Here is a 24684-nt window from a genome sequence, read left to right as displayed (position 1 = left end):
CATACTGTCTGCTGAATGAACCACCTTGAAACTTTCAGGAAAGCTTCAATATTTTGTCAAAAATACTTGTGATTTTTTTTTCAAATTTTTGAGTGTCCCAGAACATAACTTTTCGCTATATTGTTTTAAAGAGTTACTATTGAAAAAAAATTCCAAAACAATATTTTCACAAACTACAACTTAGGATGCATCTGACCTAAATTTCAAATGACAATCACAACTTGAAAACTTACTTAAATTCAATAAGTAGTAGTAAAACTCTTGATTTTTAATACTGATTTAAAAAAAATAGACAATGCGATTTTGAGAGATCCGTTTCACGAATTCTGACCCTATAGAGATTGCAGTGCCAATGGGAATTTACTTTTCCTTTAACGGTAGGGTTCTCAAAAAAAGTCTGCATGCTTTATTTCAGCTCAATCGGACTTTGAGAATACACTGGGGTCTTTTTTGACGCGGTTGTTCCTACCGCGTTTAAAAAAATAGATTAGATGTCGTGTTTTTTATGCCGAATGTCTTAGAAATACATAAAACGCCAGCTCAAAAATATTTATGTGAGTTCTATACGTTTCTTTCTTTTTTTTTATAACACCAAAACTCGGCGTTTTATGCGTTCCTAAAACAGTAGGTATAAAAATGTTGATATCGACAATTCCATGAACAGCATGTGCATTTTTATATTAGTCAAAAAAGTGAAACTTTGACCGCTTTGGTGAGGCACATGTTCCCGAATTTCGATTGAGATGTAATTTTGTAAGGGCAACTTTTGCCGAGAAGACGAAACTTTGGAGCCTTACCGCTAAACGAAATTCGTAAATCAAATTCATACATACATACACATACAGTATGTAATATTTCACTTCGCTATAAGAAAGTTACGCTGGTTACGAAAAAAAGCCAACTCTTTTCGATTTACATTGCAAAACTGTGCACTGATTACTTATTTAAATTCAAAGATTTTTTTTTTTTCATTAATTAACAAAATTAGTGATTTTTGAATAATCGTTTCAGAGATACTATTTTTTCGAATACTTCCTAGTTTTGTAGATATCCCTAAATTGTCTCCGAATGCGCCCAATAATACGATAAATCGCTTATTAATAATGGAGAAACAATATCGTTCAAATCGAAATAATGTTCAGCTTAAATAATATTCCAAGATTTCCCTCGTTTCACTTCTGAAAAAAATTCCCTCGAAACCAGTCTCCTAATTTGTTTTTACATTGATTTTTTTTTGTTGATTTTTATAATAACGATGTTGGAACGAAATATTTACAATACAACGTCAACATATCATTTCAAAGTTCCCATAAACCGCACCTGGCGTCCGTTTCGAAAGACCCAGCCGTATCATTTCAGGATTTAATCAATGCGGTTGGTTACTTACAAGTTGCCCCAGTTGCAACCAACGACGATCTCGGAAAAACAAACCGCAAAGCGATTAGTTTGCGGCCGCACATTCACATGCGGAAACGAGGAGGAAAGAAAACACCGCCGGCGTCGTTTCGTATAACCGGGAATAGTACCCAACTTTAATTGACTTTTTTGTTCATTAAAATACATCTTGCGTGAAACAACGTAGCATCCGCTGCGGATAAACATGGCTAAGTACACTAACTATAATAGACGTATCAGGTGTGCAATGGTATGTGCATCGAATAAAAATTTACCGCGGCTTTAGTCTTTCTTCTGTGTGATTATCATTACAACTGCAGCTGCCAACACTCCCAGCACAAGATAGGATCCTTCGAAGAAACTGAGAAAGTTTCTTACCACATCCAGCAGCCACTTCAGTGGAAGATTGAACGCTTCCGAGGGTGCCGCTTCGAGGGGAACACCCACATCTCGCAGTTTCGTTTCCAGAAAACCATCATCGAGCGAAAAGGCGGGAAAATATTCACTTTCGCGATTCCGAGTCCAGAAAGTAGTGCTATTTCCACCAAACCACAAGGTGTAACTAAAGTGGTAAATGGATGCCCTAACGTACTTGGGCGCCAGCTCGGGAACATGGCTCGAGTCGAAAAGCTGTAAAACTGTCGGTTCATTTTGTAGCAACCGTTGAACCATCGGAAACAACCATTTCTGAGTGCTGGGTTTCGCATTCGAGGCGTCGTAAAATTTGAAATCGAAACGAGGAAAGTACACCCAAGCGTAAGGCATCGAGCCCTCCTCCTGCCAGGGTTTGTACTGAAAGCCATACTCCTGCCATGGACCGGCCAAATCATTCGAGTACTCCAAAACTATTTCCAACCGCCTTGGTCGCATTTTAATCAAATGTTGCCCGTACTGATTGACTACGTAGAGGCCGTGCAAGCTATCGTATGGTCTCGTGACCAGCGGGGAGCCAATTGTAGTGGATTGGGTCAAACGAAAATGTGGCACAATCGATGCGAACATAATACCGACGGCTGCTAGCGTGGGTAGAAACAGTTGCCAGTTTTCGGTTAGCTTTGGTACGGCATCGGCCTGTGGATGGGGGAAGGAAACATAAAAACAAATTAGAAATCAAAGCTGCCCTCCATGATGCTATCGTTTTCTATTTTGAGTAACTTTTCCACTCACCAGATTAGTTGTGCCCGCCTCTTTGGTAACTATTCGAATAAACTTCTGCACCATCAAACCCACAATCATAAGCGGTGCCATTCGTACCATCATTTGCATCATGCTCAAGTACTGAGATCGATTGAATAGCAGTTTGAACACCAATTCGCCATTCCGGAAGCCAACACCAAACATCAGCCAAGTTCCTAAAACCATCAAAATAGCAATCCCCTTAACGACTAAAGCCCCGGTTCGGTCCTCTCTCTGGGGCTTTTTCGCAGTCCTCGCCAACTGACGATCATCGACGAGTGTCAGCAGCAGCGTTAGCACAATCAAACTGAGAAAGCCGTAGTTTCCACTCGCAATGATGTTCAAATGAAGGAAAACTTGCCATAAGAGGGCAAACATTCGCGCTTTCTGATTTGGTGCGAAGAAAAGCCAGGAGCAAATTATCTCGCTAACATAAACATAAATCGTACTGAGCTTATGCAACCCGTCCGGCTGCTGGTAGGTGTACCAACTGTACGAAGTCGGCAGTGGCATCGTTTCGAAATGTCTCTTCAATCCTGTTAGATCCCACCAGAAAGGACATCCGCTGGCGAGTTTTACCGATCCCGATGCGAATACGTATCGAAACAGCAACCATTTCATCAGCAACAGTGCTAAATCTTCGATGGGAGCCCGCGGATCGCTGAGCTTGGAAGGAGCCAGCAAAATGCAAAGAAACCCAGCCTCCAGCAGTAATTCATCCGACTGTTGTCGAAAGCTTTGTGCGATCTGAACCAACGAGAAGTACAAAACCCACATCGTTATGAAGCTCGGCAGTCGGCACAGATTTTCAAATACCAGCGCCAGAAATGCGACAGCACAACCGGCCAGACAGAACAGATCGATGGCGGATTGTGTATCGAGTCCCAGCAGTGGTGCCAGCTGGAGAAAATTCATCCGCTCGTTGAGGGTTCCATTGGCTAGGACACGATTTGCCGGGAGTACGCCGCTGTTGCTGAACAAGCCTGGAATAAGAGAACAGAAGTGGTTGAGATCCCTCGTGTATTCTTTTGTTAGAAAAAATAAAAATTTTCTTTTTTTGACGTAGGACTACGTCTAACCGCACTATATCGAGATACATTCCGCGAAAACTAAAACAAAGATGTAACGCCGGAATGAAAGATTTCAGACGGTTATACTGATGTAACCACATGATGGATCACAATAATCAATATGTCGTTGGATTGATAAAATGATGGACAATTTTGTGGTTCTTCAATTTTCATTATCACTTTATTGTTAAACAGTGAAAATTGAATAAAAGTTTCAAGGTCGAATTTTCACCAACAATGTACCAACCATATGCGAGCACGCCTGGCACAGACTTCATGAATAGACACCAACTGGCTGCTGAGATATCCTGTATAGCAGTGGCAAAAAAAAATTTGACAGAGTCTCCCCGTCCCAATAGGTCAACTAATGTTAGCTTCCATGAACCCAGACTATTTTGATGTCTTGAAGGTGAAGCTTTTTCGGAAAGTTCGTAACCACCTCCGCTATCAGACAGTATTACGTTCTGCTGTTAATAAATATGTTAATGTTAATAAAACTGATGTCCTGAAGGAAAACATGCTGGCACAGGCAACTGCACTGCACCGAGCATTGTATGAATAGAGCGCTGGTCACTCGTAGTCTATCAGTGCAGTAGAACTCGATATTCATTTGTGTGCAGCCAAGCCAAGTGAAAACTACATTGCCGCTGTTGACGCACAGCGGGGCGTGGAACACAATCGAATTGCCGTTTGAATTGTCTTCTTCTTCTTCTTCTTTTTGTTTCGTATAGCAGCAAATATCAGCATTCAATTCGATTTTTCGGGTGCCGCAAAACACGCTGCGCCAAAGACAATAGAAAACCAAAATGCTCCGTACAGATCTTTGAATAGGTAGTTAAACGAGCTGTACTGATGATTATATTTTACTAGCTAAATGAATTTAGTCCAATATGACAATACATTTCATCTTGCTATTAGAGTTCCGACATTAGTATTTGTATTTTTCAATTGAAAATTTTTTTGAATTTGCATTTGCAAGAAAATATTACTTTCCATAACCTTACTTGTAATTGAACAACGCTATGCAATCATTAATTGCTGAGGCTAATGCTTTTCATCACTCTTGTCCAGTTTTTTTTTTGAAGTAGAATACTTCTCTCAGGAAGTTCGGCTACATAGGGATGTGAAATGAAAATCTAAAACCGAAAAAAGTGAAAAATATGTCCAATTTCAAATGCTAATAAATCGGTTAGTATTCGATGGATTTCCTTCGTTCTTGCAGCAATAGATTGGAAAATCTTCTAAAATTCTTCCCAAAATAAGATAATTGTAATTTTATTATTCACACTATTGTACTATTGAAAATAGTCAAGCCTTGTCAAAACGAAAAATTCGACCTCTGATTGGTCGTTATATGCTTGCTTCCCAAGCACGGTCGACAGAATCATATACCTTGCAATTGAAAACATGCTATTTGGCCTATATAAGAGCCTGTTTCAGCCGGAGCCGCTCATAATAGTTCTAGACAGCGACAACAGCAGTCGTCCTTCCGCAGCAGCAGCACTAGCTCTGTGGTTGGTCACCACGTCTCAGGAGCAGCGCGGTTTTTCTCAGCGTGTGTCGCCAGACAGCCATTATTCCCCCCGTGTTGGGGCAGCATGATAATTGCCATCAGGAAATCCAATTTCGGAAATCAAAATGCCTTTTTTAAGGCAAATTAACAAGTCATTGAAAGTTAATAATTTTTGTCAACGCAAGCAAGCATTCTGTGTTGCATCCTAGCAATTCAAATTTGTCGCACCCGTCTAATTTACTGAATGTGAAATAGCTTCCACAGTGCATGTTGTCCGTGTATCTTAATTCCACCAATGTTAAGGCAGCTCAAAGGTTGTAATTAGCAACCGATTTTGAACCGCAACATGCTTTTTTCAAGGCAAATAAAAAAATAATTGAAGGTTAATAATTTTCTGGCATCAACACAAGCAGACATTCTGTGCGGGATGCAATCAAATTCTAATGTAGTTGTCTAATTTTCACTTTATTTAGTAAACCCCCCACTGTAGGGGCAGCGCAAAGGCGCGATCAGCATAACCGACATTGAATAATTAACTGCCCTGTTAGTACGAGTTCACAAAAGCAGTTAGTTCGACTATGCAGAGCTAATATGAAGTCGATTCAATAAATCAGTATAAACAGAATTTCGTCGTCTCCCAGCTGCCAAGTTGCAACATGATGCAACAAGCAACAGCGAGCAAACGAAATCGCTTGATTTTACAAACCGCAATAAGATACGGGTTAAAATCTTTACGTGTGTGACTGACACGCAAGCAGCCGGGTTATCTTACTTGTAAAAGTATTCTACTTCAACCTTGCGGTCGTGGCTTGCATACAACCTTCTTGTGATTTTTTTCGAAAATAACAGACATATAACCTTCAAATATGGTATCTTCGTTGTTCTTTGGTATCTTGAAATTGATCAAATTTGTTCTAATAGATTCTGTATACTGATAAAATGTTCAAATTGACCTGAATTGAATGGTAACATGTTCATAAAATTCTATGTCAATTTCAAATTTTCTGTGAATATACATTTTCTACTAAAACTGTAATTCGTTATCTTTATTTTTTCCACGAGCTTGTAACTGCAGGAAAAAAATTGATGTGACATCTTTGCCGCTTTGTGATCGGTGAGTGAGCCAACTTTAACAAGACAAATAGATATAGAAGGAAGAAATTTAATTTCTACTAAACCGTACTCAATTAAATATTTTATAGAAGGTTGCCTTTTCGCGTATTAAAGAAAATTCGCTGTATTAGAATGAAAGGTATTCATGGTCAATGGTCAATTCAATGGTCCAGAAAAAAATTTTAGGGGGAAATTTGGGTCTAGAGCTATATAGCAATATTTTAGAGAAAAACTTTCTTCTACAAAGTTGTTACATATGATAAAGCGCTTATTGAAAAAGTATCAAAAATTAGGGTGACCAAAATTTTCGATGCTATCAAGTATCTAACTTTTTTATTTTTGTAGATAGAAAACCTTGTTCTACAATTTTATAGCTCCAATAATTTTAAGTAACTTTGAACAAAATGATTGCTATAGAGCATTGCTATAGAGCTCTAGACCCAAAATTTCCCCTAAATTTGGTTTCTGGACCATTGTGAATGTTAAAGAGAATATTTTTTCTTCTAAGATAGAGTGCTACAAAGAATATAATCAAAATACAGACCCCGTTCGATTTTGGCAACACGCTAGAATATTTTCTGTTGCCAAAATCGAACCATGCCAAAAATGAACGGTTATTTTTTCATGAGTTTTTTGACTTTTTTAGTGGTCAAAGACGACCTTAACAGTAGAAATGGCCACCAATGAACTAGTATTAGTTCCAGTTAGTCGTTAAAGGTACCGCTTGATGAATATGGGCTGACGACCTAGATACTTGATATTACCACCCGAACCAAAATACCTTCCTTTTGGAAGATGTTGAGTTTTAATTGGTTAAAATAAACCAAGCAAACTACAAAAGTAAAACGAGCTCAAATCAAACATAGCTTCAAAATAAAAATATAAAATTATTATAGTCCTACGTCAAATATGCGGTCGTGTCTTGGATACCACCCTCCTACTATTTTTTTTTCAAAATTCAAAATTTTTATTTTTTTTTCTCATTTTTATTAAAAGTAAAAGTCCGAATGTTCCTGGGCAGTCCATACAAGATCTTGCAAATATATGAGAAAATATGCACTCTAAAAGAAAAATATTGTTCCTAACAACAACTCAACCGTGTTATTTTTCAACTCACAAAATTTTAATAACAACAGAGAGGGTTGTGCTATAACATGATTGCAACCCAAACATAGCATTAAACCACAATCTTACTTTAAAACATTCTACAAGAGTTTGCTTTGAACGATTTCGGTCGACGTATGTCGTGTATGAAGCATCATTCCGTCTAACAAAGCCAATTGTGTCTATTTTCCCTGATCAACACTAATCGGATCGGCAAAAATAGGCCTTACCAAAGAAGCTGGATAGAGCAAAAAAAAAATAGAAATACGAGCCAGCACAAATTGATGGCAATGACCAGACGATAGCCAATTTTGAAAACACAAGCGTACGGGCAGAGCTTCAACTTCAACCAAACCATAACAAGCCCAATGCTGTCGGCTGGCCAAGCTAGGCCCGGTGGAAAACGACTCGTCAGCAGCGGAAAAAGCAATTGGAACTGCCAACACACAAGACACAACCGGCCAAAATTAAACTGCCGTGCCTTCGGGAAATACGTTTAACGATAATGGCCGGAAAAAGGAACAGGACAAGCGGAGCGGGAGCCAAACCGACGGCGTAATGTGACTGACGCCATACGAAAGCCCGAAGATGAATTATTTTTACCTTTTATTTTCGGTTCTCTTTGCTCTAACGGCGAGGCCTATAGCGAAAATGAAAAGGGCTTGGCAACCGAAGGCATTTCGAAGAAAAATAGTTTACAGATGCATTTGAAGCTCCCTTTCGTAGCGGGTAATACAATCTGACGATATATGAAAGGAAAAGCTAGTCAATAGCTTTAAATTACGAAATGTTACTCGTTCTAACATAGACCTATTTCATGAAAAATCCATAATGAGCATTAGAGTTAATTATTAAGTATAACTATCAGTATCACTTTAGGCAAAATTCTGCTTTATAACCGTCCGTGATTGCGCGTTTCATTGTTCATATCCTTCTTCTGATAACAAAAACATTCAATTCAGTTTGAGGAAATTTTGTTTTCGTTTATACTTCCAAATTGTTTTTGAAGTATGGGGTGAGGTAGGTTCTCGCTGTTTTTTAAAATAAAAATGCAATTGTATTTTAAAGAAGTATTGCCCATCATTAGCTACAACGAAGCTCAAATATCGTTACGATAAAAGTGTTATAATAACTGCTGATCAGGCATACCATGTGCCATCGAACAGAACAAGTAATATTTACATCTAAGCGTCTTACTGTAATTTTTATTGACTGCGGCAGTATGAGGCCGAGCGTTGTCATGCAGAAGAATCACTTTCTCGTGCCTCTGCTCGTATTGTGGCCGTTTCTCGCACAGTGCTCGACTTAATCACATTAATTGAAGTCGAGACATTTCCCCAGTGATGGTTTCAACAGCACCGATCTGGTCCCACCAAATACGAAGCATAACCTTCGCAACGACGACGTAGAACTATCACCGGCCAGTCCCCATGACATTCCTTTATTTGGATTGCTGTACCCAAGTAACAATTCTATAGCTACTTGGTTTTCTAACGGTTTTATCACAGCAATGAATATTACCAACGATTTTATGGCGGTTAAACCCGTTGCCAAAAAAAAGCAAGTCGTAATGAAAACTGATAGCTGTCCGGCAAGAGTCAATGCGATTTTGCTTTGTTATTGGTTTTATTATTACTATCTATTGCCCCATAAAACCACTCCAGCTTCCTGTCATATAACATAGAAACCAGTTGTATTGCGGTCATTCAAAATCTAAAAAACTACTAGTTGGCTATGAAAAATATCTCATAAAATTGTAATAAGTGCCCAGATCAACCTGTCAAACTTGTAAACAAATATATGCAGGCAATGATATACATACAGGTGAGACAAAAGCGGCTTAGTTGGTTTAGTGTGATGCAGAATTCTGTCGCAGTTTCCGTAAGATGTGTGTAAAATGCTTTAGAGCATCTTGCAGCGCATTTGTAAACATTGATGACGTAGAACTTCAAAAATCTAATAAAGTAACACAGCAAACTTAGTACTTTTCGGTAGTTTTTTTTTTTAAATCTTATCGCCAGTTTGTCTTGTTATGGTTGAAAATAATTTCCTATGTCGTTAAATTATGCGTCCTTAAAAATAAGGTAGGGGCAAGACACTATTGATATATTTCGAAATATATTCAATATTCAATTAAACTAAGTATGTATCGTTGCATTTTTCGTGCACCTCTCTATTTATATCAAAGTTTGTTGATTCCTCATTATCGTCAGTGTGATGTCAGATTTTTCATAAAAATAAAGTTGTCTAGGCCCCAGGGATTTACCACATTTTTTTCTCTAATAATACAGGCATCCAACCTTTGCCGCACCTTACAACACATATATCATTGAACTAGGCTTATTGCGGCTACGATTAATGCCAACTAATTACCAACCGCGCCATATTGATATTTTTGAGACTTTTTATAATCTTGAAACGAAAATCGAATCGTCGTCTGACTAACAAATAAATTGAATATCCTAAGTTGATTTTGATCTATCTCTGTATTGAAGAACACGGCTAGATTTTTTTTCTGAAAAACTAAGCTGAAACAATCCAATTCATTTTTGCTAACAATGAGATCATTTTTGTAAGCCCGTACTATTTTGATGGCGCATAAATTTTAAGCGCCTATGATCTCAAAATGCACGACAAAATTTCATGCGCATATGCTTGAGAGCTACAAAACCTACCAAAAACCCCTCCTTGTTCCTTATCTTTCTACAATATCACCATCAAATAAAATCGATTGCACGATGATAACCAACACAGGTAAAACATTTCTCCCGCGACGAGAGATTTCCTTATTAAAAAAAGTGGCGTGATGTTCTGGTGTGTGTGCAGGAACGGCACAACAAATCAACTTATTACGGTTGCTGTCAAGCAATGAAAAGTTGATTTGGACTTATTGTGGCAAGTAGCAGAGCGCAATAATGCAACCAAACTTATTGCGCTCTTAAAGAGGTAATGCCAGCTGCTTATAGTATGCGGTACTCTTTCCATGTGGTTTCAAAGTAGTTTTATTGCCATTCTTATAATTGATTCAATAAGCTTGGCAAGGGTGGGCCACCTGGCTGTAAAGCAAACTTATAGCGGTTATCACGAGGTTCTGATAGTATTTTTAGTTTTAACAGCAATTTTGCGAAATTGGTCATGAAAACCGCTAAAAGAATGCAATACGACTTAAATTGTTACTTGGGTAATGAATGCCCATCACCCGTCAGGACGTGATTAAGAAAACCCTTAGTTTTTGCCGCTGGAGCACACAGGCGAGAAAACGACGCTCAACATCCCTTTCCCAAAGCATGCAGTCGATTAGAAATTGCTTGGTGGGCAACTCCTAATACCGAGGCAAACTGCTCCTGCGTTTGGCATAGACCCTCAAAGAGCAATTTCTCCTATTCAGCGTCCTCGAAGGTTTTTAGCCTTCCTTCACGCGAGCAATCGTCAACATCGAATTACCGTTTTAGACGGATTCAGACACGACACGTTAATTCTTTTTCAACTCTCGATGCGCTACAGTTACCGTTTCCTTCGAATGAAATGAGAAAGGAAACACTCTTCACAAGCGACGCTTATGAGTCCAGAATCAGACATTTTCACACAACTAAAAGACGCCATAATAAAATCAATATTTTTTTTAAAGTTTCATGCAGAACTGATATTCATGATTAGAACTATTTTTAGAGCCAGAATGGTTTGCCTATTCGATATGATATATGGGTCATTCCATACGAAGTGTACATGCCACTTGGACACGACCATCACAGATTTTGTTCAAAGTTGGGGGAATTGTTCATCTACTGTCTCTTTGGAAAAATCCCAATTTTGGTCTCGATTGGAATACCCCCCGCTCTCTAGGACCCCCTCCTTTATTGCAAAGTCGCGCAATTTTTGTCAAAAATCTCTTTTTTCTTTTTCTTACAATTCATAGATGTAAGATGTCCGGAAGACACTGATAGATGATTTTTGAAGAAAATAAACCAAGGAATCCAGAAAAAAACTTAAGATTTGACCGAAAGTGTTGCCAGATAAATTATTTTTGTATTTGAAAAATAAATTTACATTTTTCGGCAAATGCAGCCATTTTTATTTTAAATTTCATAATTTCATCGTGTTACTTCGTAATTATTTTATTTTATAATTTATAGACCTAAGACACCCGAAAAATAGTGATAGGTGAATTTTGGAAGAAAATAAACCAAGGAATCCAGAAAAAATATTGTTTCTGTCCGGAAGTGTTGCCAGATAGAATATATTTGTATTTTAAAATTGAATTTGTATTTTTCGGCCAATGCAGCTAATTTTATTTTAAAATACAAAAATTATCCATCTCGCATGACTTCCGGTCAAAACCAATATTTTTTCTGGATTCCTTGGTTTATTTTCTTCAAAATTCACCTATCATTATTTTCCGGGTGTCTTACGTCTATAAATTGTAAAAAAAAATATAATTACGAAGTTTACAACTTTTTTTTGTAAAAATGTTATATCTCGATATTGGCTCATATTACCTCGGGATGATAGTTTTTTCTTATGTGAAATTGTCCAAGGAACACGATGAAATTATGAAATTTAAAATAAAAATGGCTGCATTTGCCGAAAAATGTAAATTTTGTTTTCAAATACACAAATAATTTATCTGGCAACACTTCCGGTCAAAACTTATATTTTTTCTGGATTCCTTGGTTTAATTTCTTCAAAAATCATCTATAGTATTGTTCGGACATCTTACGTCTATGCATTGTAAGAAAAAGAAAAAAAGAAATTTTGAACAAAAAATGCGTGACTTTGCAATAAACAGGGGGGTCCCACAGAGCAGGGGGTATTCCAATCGACACCAAATTTGGGATTTTTCTAAAGTGACAGTAGATGAATAGTTCTCTCAACTTTGATAAAAATCGGTGATGGTCGTGTCCAAGTTTGTGCTTTTTCGTGGTCACTTCGTATGGAATGACCCATATCCATATTACATGATAAATTAGCTTGCCGTTCTAGCCAGAAATCACTAACACCATGACGAAAACACTAGAACAGCATAAATTTGCCGTTGCCCACAAAAGCAAAATTCTTTAACGAAACTGCTGAACTTAAATTATGTAAGTATGCCCAAGGTTTTCAAAATTAGCCAAGGGAGAGGACGGAGGAAGGAAAAGAAAGGAATATCTTCATTAAAACTTTGTATGCAAGCTACAGCGTTTGTAACATGCATACAAATGAGCAGAATCATTTTAAATCGCCTGGAAATACGCGAAAATTTAATCGACCTTTTTTGATTTGAATGAAACTTTGCACACGTATTTGGCTTAGCAAACTGAGCATTTTTCACAGGTGGAGAGATTTTTTACACCCATGGGTTACATTCTAAAAGGGCGTATGCTTTTTGGCATAGGTTTTATTCGAAGCATTGTAGCCCAGAAACCGTTAGTTGTATAGAAAAACTGTCTGAGAATGAGTTGTAGGGAATTAAAAATGCACCATAAAAAAATATACACCGTACAAAAAAAATTTTTTAATTAAAAAAAATTAAAAATAAATATTGAATTTCAATTTTATAAAAAGAGTTGATTTTTTTCTATTTTTTTTTTCAAGAAACTTGACGTTATAAAAAAAGTCCAGGATGTAGAAATGAAAAATAATTTTTTTATGGTAGATTGATTTTTTTATGAAAATTCTAATTCAAACATGCTTCAAAATATTTGTATTCTGGTGATTTCAAAAGATGCAGAGAGTCATTTTGAATCAAAAAGCTCTTGGTAGTAAACATTCTAAAGGCATTGGTTTTCGAGTTATTTTTAATTTAAGCTCGAAAAATTATAATTGTTTAGGAAAATACACGTTTTTCTTAATTTGTCCATGGTTCTCCAGCAAAAACCATACGTTCATTGGAATGCTTGATTAAAAATATACAATTCATTCGTTGACAACAAAACGATTGGGCGAAGGGTTCACAAGAAAAGAGTTAAATGTTCTAAGTGATATAAATATATATATAAGAATCAAATTTTTATTTTCGAGTTTTATTATCTTAGGAACATATTTTTTTATGACATAGATACTTTACAGAACTAGTTTCATCTTATATTTTATATACATCATAAGTAAATGATTCGTCATCTTTTGGAAACAGCTTCGTTTGTATCTTATTTTCTGAAATCTAAACAAAAGAGTAATACTTTTGTGTGACAGCTTTTATACTAGATTTTTTGAAAATATTGCTCCATTCTGCTACTCCTAGTTCATATTCTTCATAAGATACCCAACTAAATGACATGTTTGATGAATTTTTATTATTTTTCTGATTAGACCAATCATACAATTATTTTGCGCTTGTAATGGGATGTTCATGTTCTTTAGCTAAACTTGCATTTCCTGCCATTCGTTTCAATATGCCACCAATTGCATCGCATGAGCCTTTACCATGAGAAGTCGCAAAAAATTGCCACTCTGCATCGCCGTTATATTTTGTTTTGAACTTGCAAAGACTTGCAAAGTTTTTTTCTATTTTTTGTAATGTGAGGCAGCTCCATCAGACATTATTATCGCTTTTTTCAACTGTATTGTTGTTTTATAAAAACTCATTAATTTGACAATGAACACCTGAACCGCAACCGTATCATGATGGAGTACTTCCGATATTATGATGGAGCTGATATTCTTAAGTGTTCCAGATTCTGAATAGTAAACAACGAAGGGGTGAATGATGGCTTGACTATCATTCCAATAACTACACGAATCACAATCTGATTAAGACGTTCCAAAACGAGCTTGACTGTTCAATATTTTTAATTTTGCAATAACGTTTTCGTTTAATTTGCGTAAGCTTGATGAGCACCGATTATCAGAGAAGGGTTTACAGCATTTGGGCTTGGTGTATTCCATTTTCACTTTATTCATCTTCACAAAATGCAAACTGTTACTAACACATCTGGAGTAGGGCAATCGTTTTTATATACGAAAACAGATATTATAGGTAACCCAGTAGTTATTGGTTGCGTACTTTACAAACAGTTATTATTAGTAAACAAGTAAGTAGTGTTGCACGACAAACATATTTTTTTATAAAACATTCGGCAAGGGGGAACGTATTGGTAGGCTGAGGTTTAGCGCTTGAGTTATTTATCCAATCGTTTTGTTGTCAAAGAATGAATTGTATATTTTTGATCAAGCATTCCAATGAACGTATGTTTTTTGCTGGAAAACCATGGACAAATTAAGAAAAACGTGTATTTTCCGAAATATTAATAATTTTTTGAGCTTAAATTAAAAATAACTCGAAAACCGATGCCTTTAGAATGTTTACTACCAAGAGCTTTTTGTTTCAAAACGACTCTCTGCATCTTTTAAAATCATCAGAATACAAATATTTTGAAAAATGTTTAAATTAGATTTTTTATAAAAAAATCAATCCACCATAAAAAATATATTTTTGATTTCTCCATCCTGGATTTTCTTTTAAAAGATGCGTAATAACGTCAAGTTTCTTTTAAAAAAAATTAAAAAAAATTCAACTCTTTTTTTTAATTGGAATTTAATGTTTATTTTTAATTTTTTTTGGTCAAAAAAAATTTTTTTTTGTACAGTGTATATTTTTTTTATGGTGCATTTTTAATTCCCTACAACTCATTCTTAGACAGTTTTTCTATACAACTAACGGTTTCTGGGCTACAATGCTTCGAATAAAACCTATGCCAAAAGGCATACGCCCTTTTAGAATGTAACTCATGGGTGTAAAAAATCTATCTACCTGTGAAAAATGCTCAGTTTGCTAAGCCAAATACGTGTGCAAAGTTTCATTCAAATCAAAAATGGTCGATATTCGACCATAGGTCATTTTGCGCGATCTTGCTCAAATATATCTTCTTTCTTCTTCTTTTCTTCTTTTTCATATTATAAAAATATAACTCAAGAACGGATCGGCGGATCGATGAGAAATTGATATGCAGGGCAAATGGTACCAAATTTGGCACGCAGAAGTTTTTGGGAGCAGAAAATATTTCTATCGTGGTCCCTCCTCTGGAAGAGGAAGGCTCTCATACAAATGAAACACAAATTTCTATATGACTCGAGAACTAATTAGGCAAATGGACCCAAATTGGAGGTGAGGAGGTTTTCGGGGACAAGACATGTTAAACATTTCCGTCATGACGGTCCCCCGCGAGACTGTGGGTTGGTGCATAGGCATAGACCTGTTGGTGCATCGGCATAGACCTAGGCAACGAAAAAGGACTAACAATTGGAAACTCGGATCATTGAACTGCAAGTCTCCTAATTTGTTGGGATGTACCCGCATTCTTTCCAACTTATTGAAGGTTCGCAAATTCAACATTGTAGCGGTGCAGGAGGTGCGCTGGAAGGGAGTATCGGTACATACGTACAGATATGGTCAAACCATCTACCAGAGCTTCGGCAACACTCTCGAGCTGAGCACAGCTTTCATTGTGATGGGCAAAATGCAGAAACGCGGGATTAGGTGGTGGACAATCGACAACAGAATGTGTAAATTGAGGATCAACGGCCGTTGCTCAAACGATAGCATCATCGACGTGCACAACCCTCACTTAAGAAGTAACGATGACCATAAGGACCCATTTACGTGCAGCTGGAGCGTACATACGTGGCATTTTTGACTAAATGAATAGTTTTCCATCACATGTATAAACGCCAATATCTCGCCCCCGATAAGATATCAAGGATCTTTTTTCATGTAAATATTCGTATTAAATCCCGCTTAGCAGTAACAGATTTTTTAGAAAGTCAAAATGTTCTACAAAAATGCTATAAATAACATTATCTTCCAATTTAGGGCTGAGCACCTTGACTTTTTCAACATCCATTTTTTTTTGGGACACCCTACCGTAGAGGCGAATGCCGCTTATTAGTCATAATCGTAATCGTCTTATTCAGTATTCAACTGACAGGATGTTTTTTTACCTACGATACCAAGAACGCCAAGTTGTCATTGACGAGATTAAAATACTTTGACAGAGTTACTTGGTATAGCCCCTACCCAAGTAGTTTTTATGAAACAGAAATCACGAGGCGAGAACAGTCAGAGAACTGGAATTTCCATTGTTAATTATTTGAATAACTTTAACCACACTGAGGTTAACAATTCAATTGTTTTTTGTAAAAGCACATGCTTTATACAATGCGAAAAATGTATAGGAAGTTTGGCGGAGGTGAAAAGCATATCACCCAATACCGTACCTGCCAACGATGGATCTAATTTCTGTGACTTGGACCAAAAATGCCTTTATTGTGAAAACTCTTCTCACAAAAAGGACATATGTCCTTTGAAAGAGAGTAATAATTTTTGCTATGCCAATTGTACTGGCAACCATATGTCAAATTTTTATCAATGCACTCGCCGCTTAGCCATTGTTAAGGCAAGGCAAGGCAAATAAAATTCAATTTCCCAATCAAAACAAACTTCGAAACATAATACTAATTTTTCAATTGTACCGCTCAATTTCGCTACTTCTTTGCATACCCGTACGCACAGGTTACTGGTAATTCAAACATTATGCCAACTAATGTGGGTTGTTCAAAAATGACCGTGATTAAACAAATATCGGTAGAAAACAAAAATACATTTCCAACCCAGCTAGTATTGCTACCGAAAATATTTTTTCTAATATCAACTGCTTGGACCTATTACGCAGGAAAACTTTTTTTTCTGCAACAGGCAATGTTCTATCTTTTTAACGCCATGTTGCAGGCCAATTCCATGTTAGAAGTAATTCAGATTACAACAAATTTTACCCGCAATATCTTTTCAAATTTAAACATTGTTGAATTGTAAATAAATGATTGTTCCTCAGGATATTATTCTATTTTGTCTCCGAATAGTCCTACATGTTTTTTCTGTAAAAATCCATCAACTAGGTAAAAACACATGTTTTTTCTGTAAAAATCCATGTCGAGGTTGAACTCGTCAGGTCGTTCTGCCTAATTACGTATACTCTTTGAAGGTTCAATGAATGCTGGCAGTGAGGGGAGAATTTAAGAAGAAAAAAAAACTGTGAATTAACAGTTTAAGTTTTATATTGTTTATATTACACACATTTTTGGATTACCGAAATCATTATTGAGTAATTTTTTCTGATTTTGTGAGACCTTCTATTTTACACAAATTAAAGCTACATTGTTCATCATACACTGTTATATTTAAATTTATATCCAACTCTTTTCGAAAACAAATTGAAGAACATTGCTTTGATTTTACCTGCGAGTATTAGAATGACAGCCGTTACTTTAGGTAGGCATCGAGAAAATTCGTGCTAACTCCATTTTTTTTTTGTTCATATATAATTTATTTGACACGGCACAAATACAATTTAATGTTTAACGGCGCCAATTATATCTGGAAGCTTACTTTCTAAAGTATCTTAATAACTAAAAGCAAATTTTTATCCTCGCTGCCGACCGTGCTAACTCCATTGGTTCTCGTAATTTTTACCTACACTTTAGCTAAAGCTGTATTTTACCTAAGGCCAATATACACAAACCTAAAGGCGGTTATGGGCACCAATCTGCACTCAGCAGTTGGGCACTGATTATCGGTTTTTCACTTCCAGTAAAGTTTCATTTGAACCCCAAACTTCTCGAAGAATTCTCTGATTATAGATTTTCACATCGCCGTCTATCAGCTTCCATTTGTTGTCGCGAAATTAACAGCCATGTCTAAGATCTCTGATCAAATCACCAGTTTCTTTTTGATCTGAGTTTTACTTCCCTCATATCTTATTATTGCTTTTTACTTAACTACTTGCCAGTCTAATTTCTATTACATAACCTTCCAGGGTAGTTTCTATTAAATCCTAAAATTTCATGTTTCACAATGTATTCCGTTGTTTCAAACTGTTCTTTTACCGTTTGTTGGTTCCAAGATTTCGGTAGAACCGAAAGTATTCTTACTTTATCTTCCCTCGAGCATTCGGGAGCAGTATATTTTTCTTTTAACTGCAAAATCATCTCGACGAAGTCTCTCGCTTTACATTTCAATAAACCCAATCCAAGTCATCTTCAGCATCAAAATCGAAAATGTTTTTTCTTATACCATCAGTAACTTTCAGATACTTTTTTAAGGATATTTTCCCTGACTGTGCTTTGTAAGTGATATCGGTGAAACGTTGATTCCAGCTAGGCCACTGTTGAATAACTCCTTTTTCTGTGCTCTGGAGTATTATTTTTGAATGCTTTCTTGAGAATATGATGATACGATATGATGATAGATGGGAACTCCACCAATTCGTATACAGATTCAGATGGTTGCAACTCCATCGGTAGAATGTTTCTTCCACATCATGATGTTGATGGTTCCATGAATTAATTGTGTGGATGCTCTTCGAGATCAAATTCATCATTCACTTTGATACAATATAATCTACACGAATCACAAATTAATAAAGACGTATTAAAATGAGCTTGACTGTTTACTTGACTCTGATTACAGTTTTTCACATCGTCGTCTATCAGATTCCATTATTTGAGTCGCAAATTTTACAACTCTGTCTAAGATGTCTGATCAAATCACCAATTTCTTCTTGATTTGAGCCTTACTTCCCTCCTATCTCATACCTGAGAGCACAGCGCATTTGCTTTGCTTTTGCGCAGCTCTCGCTTCATTGAACCTCTTCGGAAGTCACCTCTCAACTCCATACCAGGTATGGAGCGCCAATCCCAAAATGGTCACTGCCCACTTTGTACTTTTTCGCACATTTGAGATAGAATTGTTTTTTTTTTATCGCATTTTGCTATTATTACTATCGTAACTTTTACAGAGTCTTGCTATTGCTGATATTTTTGATTTTTTTAATTTTTTCGAAGTTGTTGCCGTATTTCATATTGTTGCCTTCTGTTTGTCTGTTTCTGATATTTTTGTCTTCTAGTTTTTTTGTTTTCTTGTCCTGAAGTGAAAAGCGAGCTTCTATGCTTCTATGTGCTAAAGAAAACTCAACAATTATCCAGTAATCGCATTACCGAATAACTGATGATGTCTTTCTTTTATTCCCAATCACAACATGCCCGGTTAATCGCGAAGCGCAGAACTTTGACACAAATATGTCATCGATCACGCCTTCATCCATCTACACGGGATTACCTTCATCCTTTTAAAACGAAAAAGAGGGCAGTACCATTAGATCTCATCACATCCTCACAAATGTCTTTCAAAGTGAAATTCAGAATTTATCAAGTGGGATAAATGGTATCTGAACCACATTCGATCATATGCGGGCTTTCTATTTAGACAGTCCGGATTCGCTAGATCGGGTAAATAAAGCACATTTCCCTACTTGGAGTAACGACCAAGTTTATTCCCCCCTGCCAGACGACCGAACAAGTCCGTGGCGCGAGTGGTTCGAATTACTTACGGTTGTTTTCAAGATTTTATTTTGACACACGTGTCAGACACCCACGCACAACTTTACCGAAGTGCGGGAATTGAGCTTCATGTAGCGCTTTGATTTTTTCTCCAGTTTATAGCGACATGTCTGAAACATGTGATAACACTCAAAGATTCACGAGTGATGTATCCTTGAGCCCAAACCTTGACGTCAATATGGTTATCGGAGATCTCAACGCTCAAGTTGGCCGTGGGAAGAATTCTGACCGATTATTGAAAGTTTGACTAATTGATTACGCCATCTTCAAGAACATGGCCATACGTAGTACCTATTTCCAGCAGAGCCTCCCATATCATATAAAATCGATCATTGACGATTGACGGAAGGAACTTCTCGGATAATATCGACATCCAAACATATCGTGGCGCAAACGGCGATTCTAACCACTATCTTCTCTTGGTCAAAATGCACCAAAGATTTAGAGCAACTTAAACTCCCCGAAGTGCAGGCTTTGTGCCGCGAGCTGAAATGTGTCGGAATGAAGATGAAGCAATCTCAACTGATGAACGTGTCTATCACAGATGGAAGCAACACTACAATGAACAGTACATCAAGCTGAAACATGAAATCGAAAAGGTTGGATTGAAAGTGAATACGTCGAAGATCAAGTATCTGCTAGCAGGGAGAACCGAGCGTGATAAGGCTCGCATAAGCAGTAGCGTAGTGATAGACGGAGGTGAGTTCGAAATTATTGACGAATTTTTGTGTACCTCAGATCGTTGGTAACGTCAGACAACAACTATAGCAGAGAAAATATTGTGCCTTTTTTCCTGTGTGGACAATTTCCTGGAAAGGTTTCAACTGAATGACCCTCTGACCAGTTTTATTGTGAGAGTGACTGAATTTTGACAAAACGTATTTGTCGAGGTTTTGTAGAATTCAACGTGAATGAAGCCCTTCACTGGCCATTAGGAATGGGGAGCCTGAGAATAAACCCATGCTCAAAAGTCCGTTGACATCGAACGACCCTGATTCTACTAAGATTCAAACCAACGAACACCCGCATGTCAAAGCGGACTCTGCAACCTTGCGGCTACGAAGTTATCCAACGGAATCCACAAGACGTTGAGGTCTTGTAAAATTCGCCTTTGTACCAAGTGTACCTTGTACAAGATACTCATGAGACCAGTAGTTCTCTACGGACATGAGATATGGACAATGCTCAAGGAGGACTTTCAAGCAATAGCAATTTTCGAACGATGGTGTTCAATCTTCGGCGGAGTATGTGAGGATCTCGTAGTATCCAGAAAGTCGTTAAGGCTAGAAGGATACAATCGGCGGGGCATGTTGTAAGAATGCCGGACAACATTCCCGCAAAAATGGTGTTCGTTGTAGAGGCGAGCAACGAGGTAGATGTTTGGACCAAGTGAAGCAAGATCTTGGATCCAGCCTATATCCAGCCTATATCACTAATTAGAATTCCCTAGAGCTTGAGCTTGAGCTTGACGATCGCGCATTTCGTAGTTGCTTCTACGTTGCTCTTACGTATGAGCTAGTGAAGTTGCACGAAGAACCACGTATATGGCTACTTCTCTAGTAACAATATTGGTTTTATCAAAGTTTTATAGCGCTTAATACAGCCAAAACAGCGCTTCAAAACTTTGATATACCAGTTTTGTTACTAGTTTGCCTTCTTCAAAAAGCAAAGGCTAGGTTCTACATTCCGTATCGGAATTCGACCTTCTGTTTTACTATACACAGACTTCGGAGCCGACTGTTAAGTGTACTGACACTCACAGTCAGTAATATACGACGACTGGCTTGTTAGGCCAGCATCGTAATTTCAATTACTAATTTTTCAATTACTAATTCAAATTACTAATTTGAGACCAACGAAGGGTTGCCTTCTTCAGTATACACTAAAGTCGCTTTTTACGCGGGGGATACGTGCCGCGTAAAAAAAAACCGTGAATTTCCGGAATCCGCGTAAATTCTGCAACCCGAGTGAAGAGAAACCGAAATCCGCGTAAAAAAAACCGCATGAATCCCGGAATCCGCATAGAAACAACCGCGTAAACTCCGGAATCCGCGTAAAAAAACCCTCGTAAAGAAAACCCGCGTAAAAAGCGACCTTAGAGAGTTCAGCAGCTGCCGCTTTGTTTGGATCGACAACGGCGCCGGCCAGTAAGGAAGAAGGTTTAACATTTGATGTTGTCGAAGACCGAGTTTACCTCTGCAGCTTCACGACTGCTACGGAAAGAAAAGGTTGTGTCACTGTGGTAAGTGGCCGAGTTAGGCAATTCATCACGAAGAGGAACAAACGATGAGTATTTTTCTTGTCGGACCCCGCCATCGAAGTGTTTCAATATTTGACCATTACTATTCCCAAGTACCCTCATGAAAGCAAATACACTTCGGCAGGCGCGAATTTCTAAAGGTATACACGGTATTATAGGACCATCAGAAGGAATCTTTAGCTAAACGGGCAGTACAAAACCGAAAAATGTTGCGCGTGAAGCGGCTTATAATTAAGCGGTTGTCTCATTGAGTACAATCAATTTTGCACAGTCAAATCTAAAACGATCACGATTATTCAAGTTCAGACCACTGTGCGCTGTGGGATTTCCAAATAAATCTTTCCACCAATTGTAAATGTCTTGAAATATAAAGCTTCCAATGTGTAGAAACTATTCTGGGAGTTATTTCATAGAAAGAGTGCTTATTTCGTTGTTTTATATCATTTTTTTGTACTTTACGACCTTCAAAAGGGCATTACTCAAAAATGTACCGTACGACGATATTGAAATTTTGACCAGAGATTCAAGACGTCATAACAGGTCGAACGGGGATACTCAGATCATTTGATACATTTTTTTATAATAACGGTATGTGGGAGCACCGTGACATAAGAGTGGTCCATTAGTAAAAAATTATGATACATTAGACTTTCGATTCAAATAACTCCATAATATTGATAATAACAATAATATTATTATGATTGACACATGATATTCCTATTAAAATTCATTTCCATAAAGTTGTTTTTCTATCATTTCCTCAGAAATTTAAAATAAAATATAGAAAAAGAAATTTGCGTAGATAGATCTTCTCTCACAACAAAACCACGATAGAATACTGTCACTTGATTCCTGGCCTCCCCAATCAGCAATTTAAGGTTAGACAAAGCAAACTCCATCTTCGGTTTTTTCGCAACGTTTTGCCGAATTTATTGAAAGCATCAGTCGAATTTTGCTATGAATTTTACTATAATGTAATGTAATTTAATTTTTCATTTTGGTGATGTTAAAGCGAATCTGAAAATAATTGGTATGAGAGAATAAGCTTAGAAAAAACTGCATTTTTTGCCATAACCATTTGAATTTTATGTTTTCTTTTACCGGTATTTTATTATTATTTTTTTTTTTTTTGTATTGGAATGAATGCAGTTGAAAAATAGGCGAAATAACCTGCAAATTTGAAATCCACTAAAACTAAAACTAAAAATGATTCCAAATTAAAATATGCAATAGGTATTATATTATTATAAGTACCTTCTGTGGTTGCTCTACTTAACTAGTCAATTGTAAACACCTTTATCAAAAGAACTTGCGACCCTTCAGCTGCTACATCTCATTTTTTTTTTTTTTAGAGTATTCGAAAACATTAAAATCGTATTGCACTCGGCGTAGGTCAATATGCCGTGACGAAATTGGAACATTGAGAATTTTTTTTTGTACTCATTTTATTTTATTTTTTTTTTTTTAATTGTACATTTTTGAATCTCTTATTTTTTTGATTTATTTTCGCACTAAGATTATATATTTTTGTTGAAATTCCTAACCCGTACCCACAGTGGCCGCTCATCGGTGACTAAAGATAACGAAGCTCACCATCGAACATCTCTCACTTATACGCCACGAACTGTGCTCTCACAAAAATAAACTCAAACAAATGGATCGAGATTGTGACCTGCGCCGGCACTCAAACACTGACGTTCCATTAACCGGTGCATAACAGCAAATCAATATTTTGATTCCTGCCTGCCATTTATTGCACCATCACAAAAGGTAGATACTTACCGTCAGCTTGGGCATAGAAGCTTAAAAAAGCCACTAGGTAAACACCACCCATAGCCCGTAAAATCAGATTTCTAACCAGCGGCGGGTAGCTGCGTTCTCCCTCCGGGGTGTCATCCTTGGGTCGGCCGACATCAGCTGCAGCATTATTATCCGTGGGTTTCATTGTGTGAGAAACTTATTTTTACTTCACTCAATCAACCGAAAAAAATCCACCGAATGCTACGAAGCAACTCACTCCGGACCTACTTCGATAATACCACTTGCTTATCAAAAAGTTCAACTTTAGAGTCCGCGATGGTTCAATTTTATACTCCGCCTGGAAAGCATTACAGCGATCCCACGAGTTGATGCATTTTTGGCCTCGTAAACAGGCGGAATTCACTAAACAAACTCACAACACACACAAACACTTTACGATTATTATTTGGTTGCTGTTCTTCACCTTCCACTATGCGCTGAAGTGCAACATGCGACACTCTGGGGAAAGTGAGAAGAGTTTGTGAAACGCAATAACTACAGAAGGGCCACAGATGGTTCTCACTAAATTTTCGTTCGCTAGTGAATGAGATTTTTCACGATCCGAAATTTCCTGATAAAGGATACAAAATACTTCTAAACGCAGCTACGGTTGTAATGAAAATGAGGCTTTTCTTGGAAGGATTGCAAGTGCAACGGGCCACAACACTCGAGAATGGTTTTCCATTTCCGCTACAGTGACTCTGATTGTAAATTAAGCAGTTTGTAGTGATGAAATTCGAAACTTCCGGTGGGGGCTGATGCAGGTTTGTGGGACAACTTCAACTGCAGGTTTAGTTGAGCACAACTGCTGCTGCACTTTAGTAATAGATTCTTTCTGTCATATCAATAGCAATCGGATGTAAGAAATAAGTTGCGCAATAGTC

At 37.2% G+C, this 24684-nt stretch overlaps 1 protein-coding gene across 1 annotated transcript; it reads right to left on the bottom strand.

Annotated features, from left to right (window-relative positions):
* Window positions 1–1500: 1500 nt before the first annotated feature.
* On the bottom strand, window positions 1501–24597 carry LOC129722194 (lipase maturation factor 2-like). The gene is made up of 3 exons (XM_055675483.1): window positions 23783–24597; window positions 2563–3554; window positions 1501–2466 (listed from the first exon to the last, which is right to left on the bottom strand). The coding sequence occupies exons 1-3, from the start codon at window positions 23943–23945 to the stop codon at window positions 1678–1680; spliced, it is 1944 nt and encodes a 647-aa protein (XP_055531458.1). The 5' UTR covers window positions 23946–24597; the 3' UTR covers window positions 1501–1677.
* Between the last annotated feature and the right edge of the window lie 87 nt (window positions 24598–24684).

This window comes from Wyeomyia smithii, chromosome 2 (assembly GCF_029784165.1).
Source record: "Wyeomyia smithii strain HCP4-BCI-WySm-NY-G18 chromosome 2, ASM2978416v1, whole genome shotgun sequence".
Classification (NCBI taxonomy): domain Eukaryota; kingdom Metazoa; phylum Arthropoda; class Insecta; order Diptera; family Culicidae; genus Wyeomyia; species Wyeomyia smithii.
This window is presented reverse-complemented; position numbering and strand designations above follow the sequence as displayed.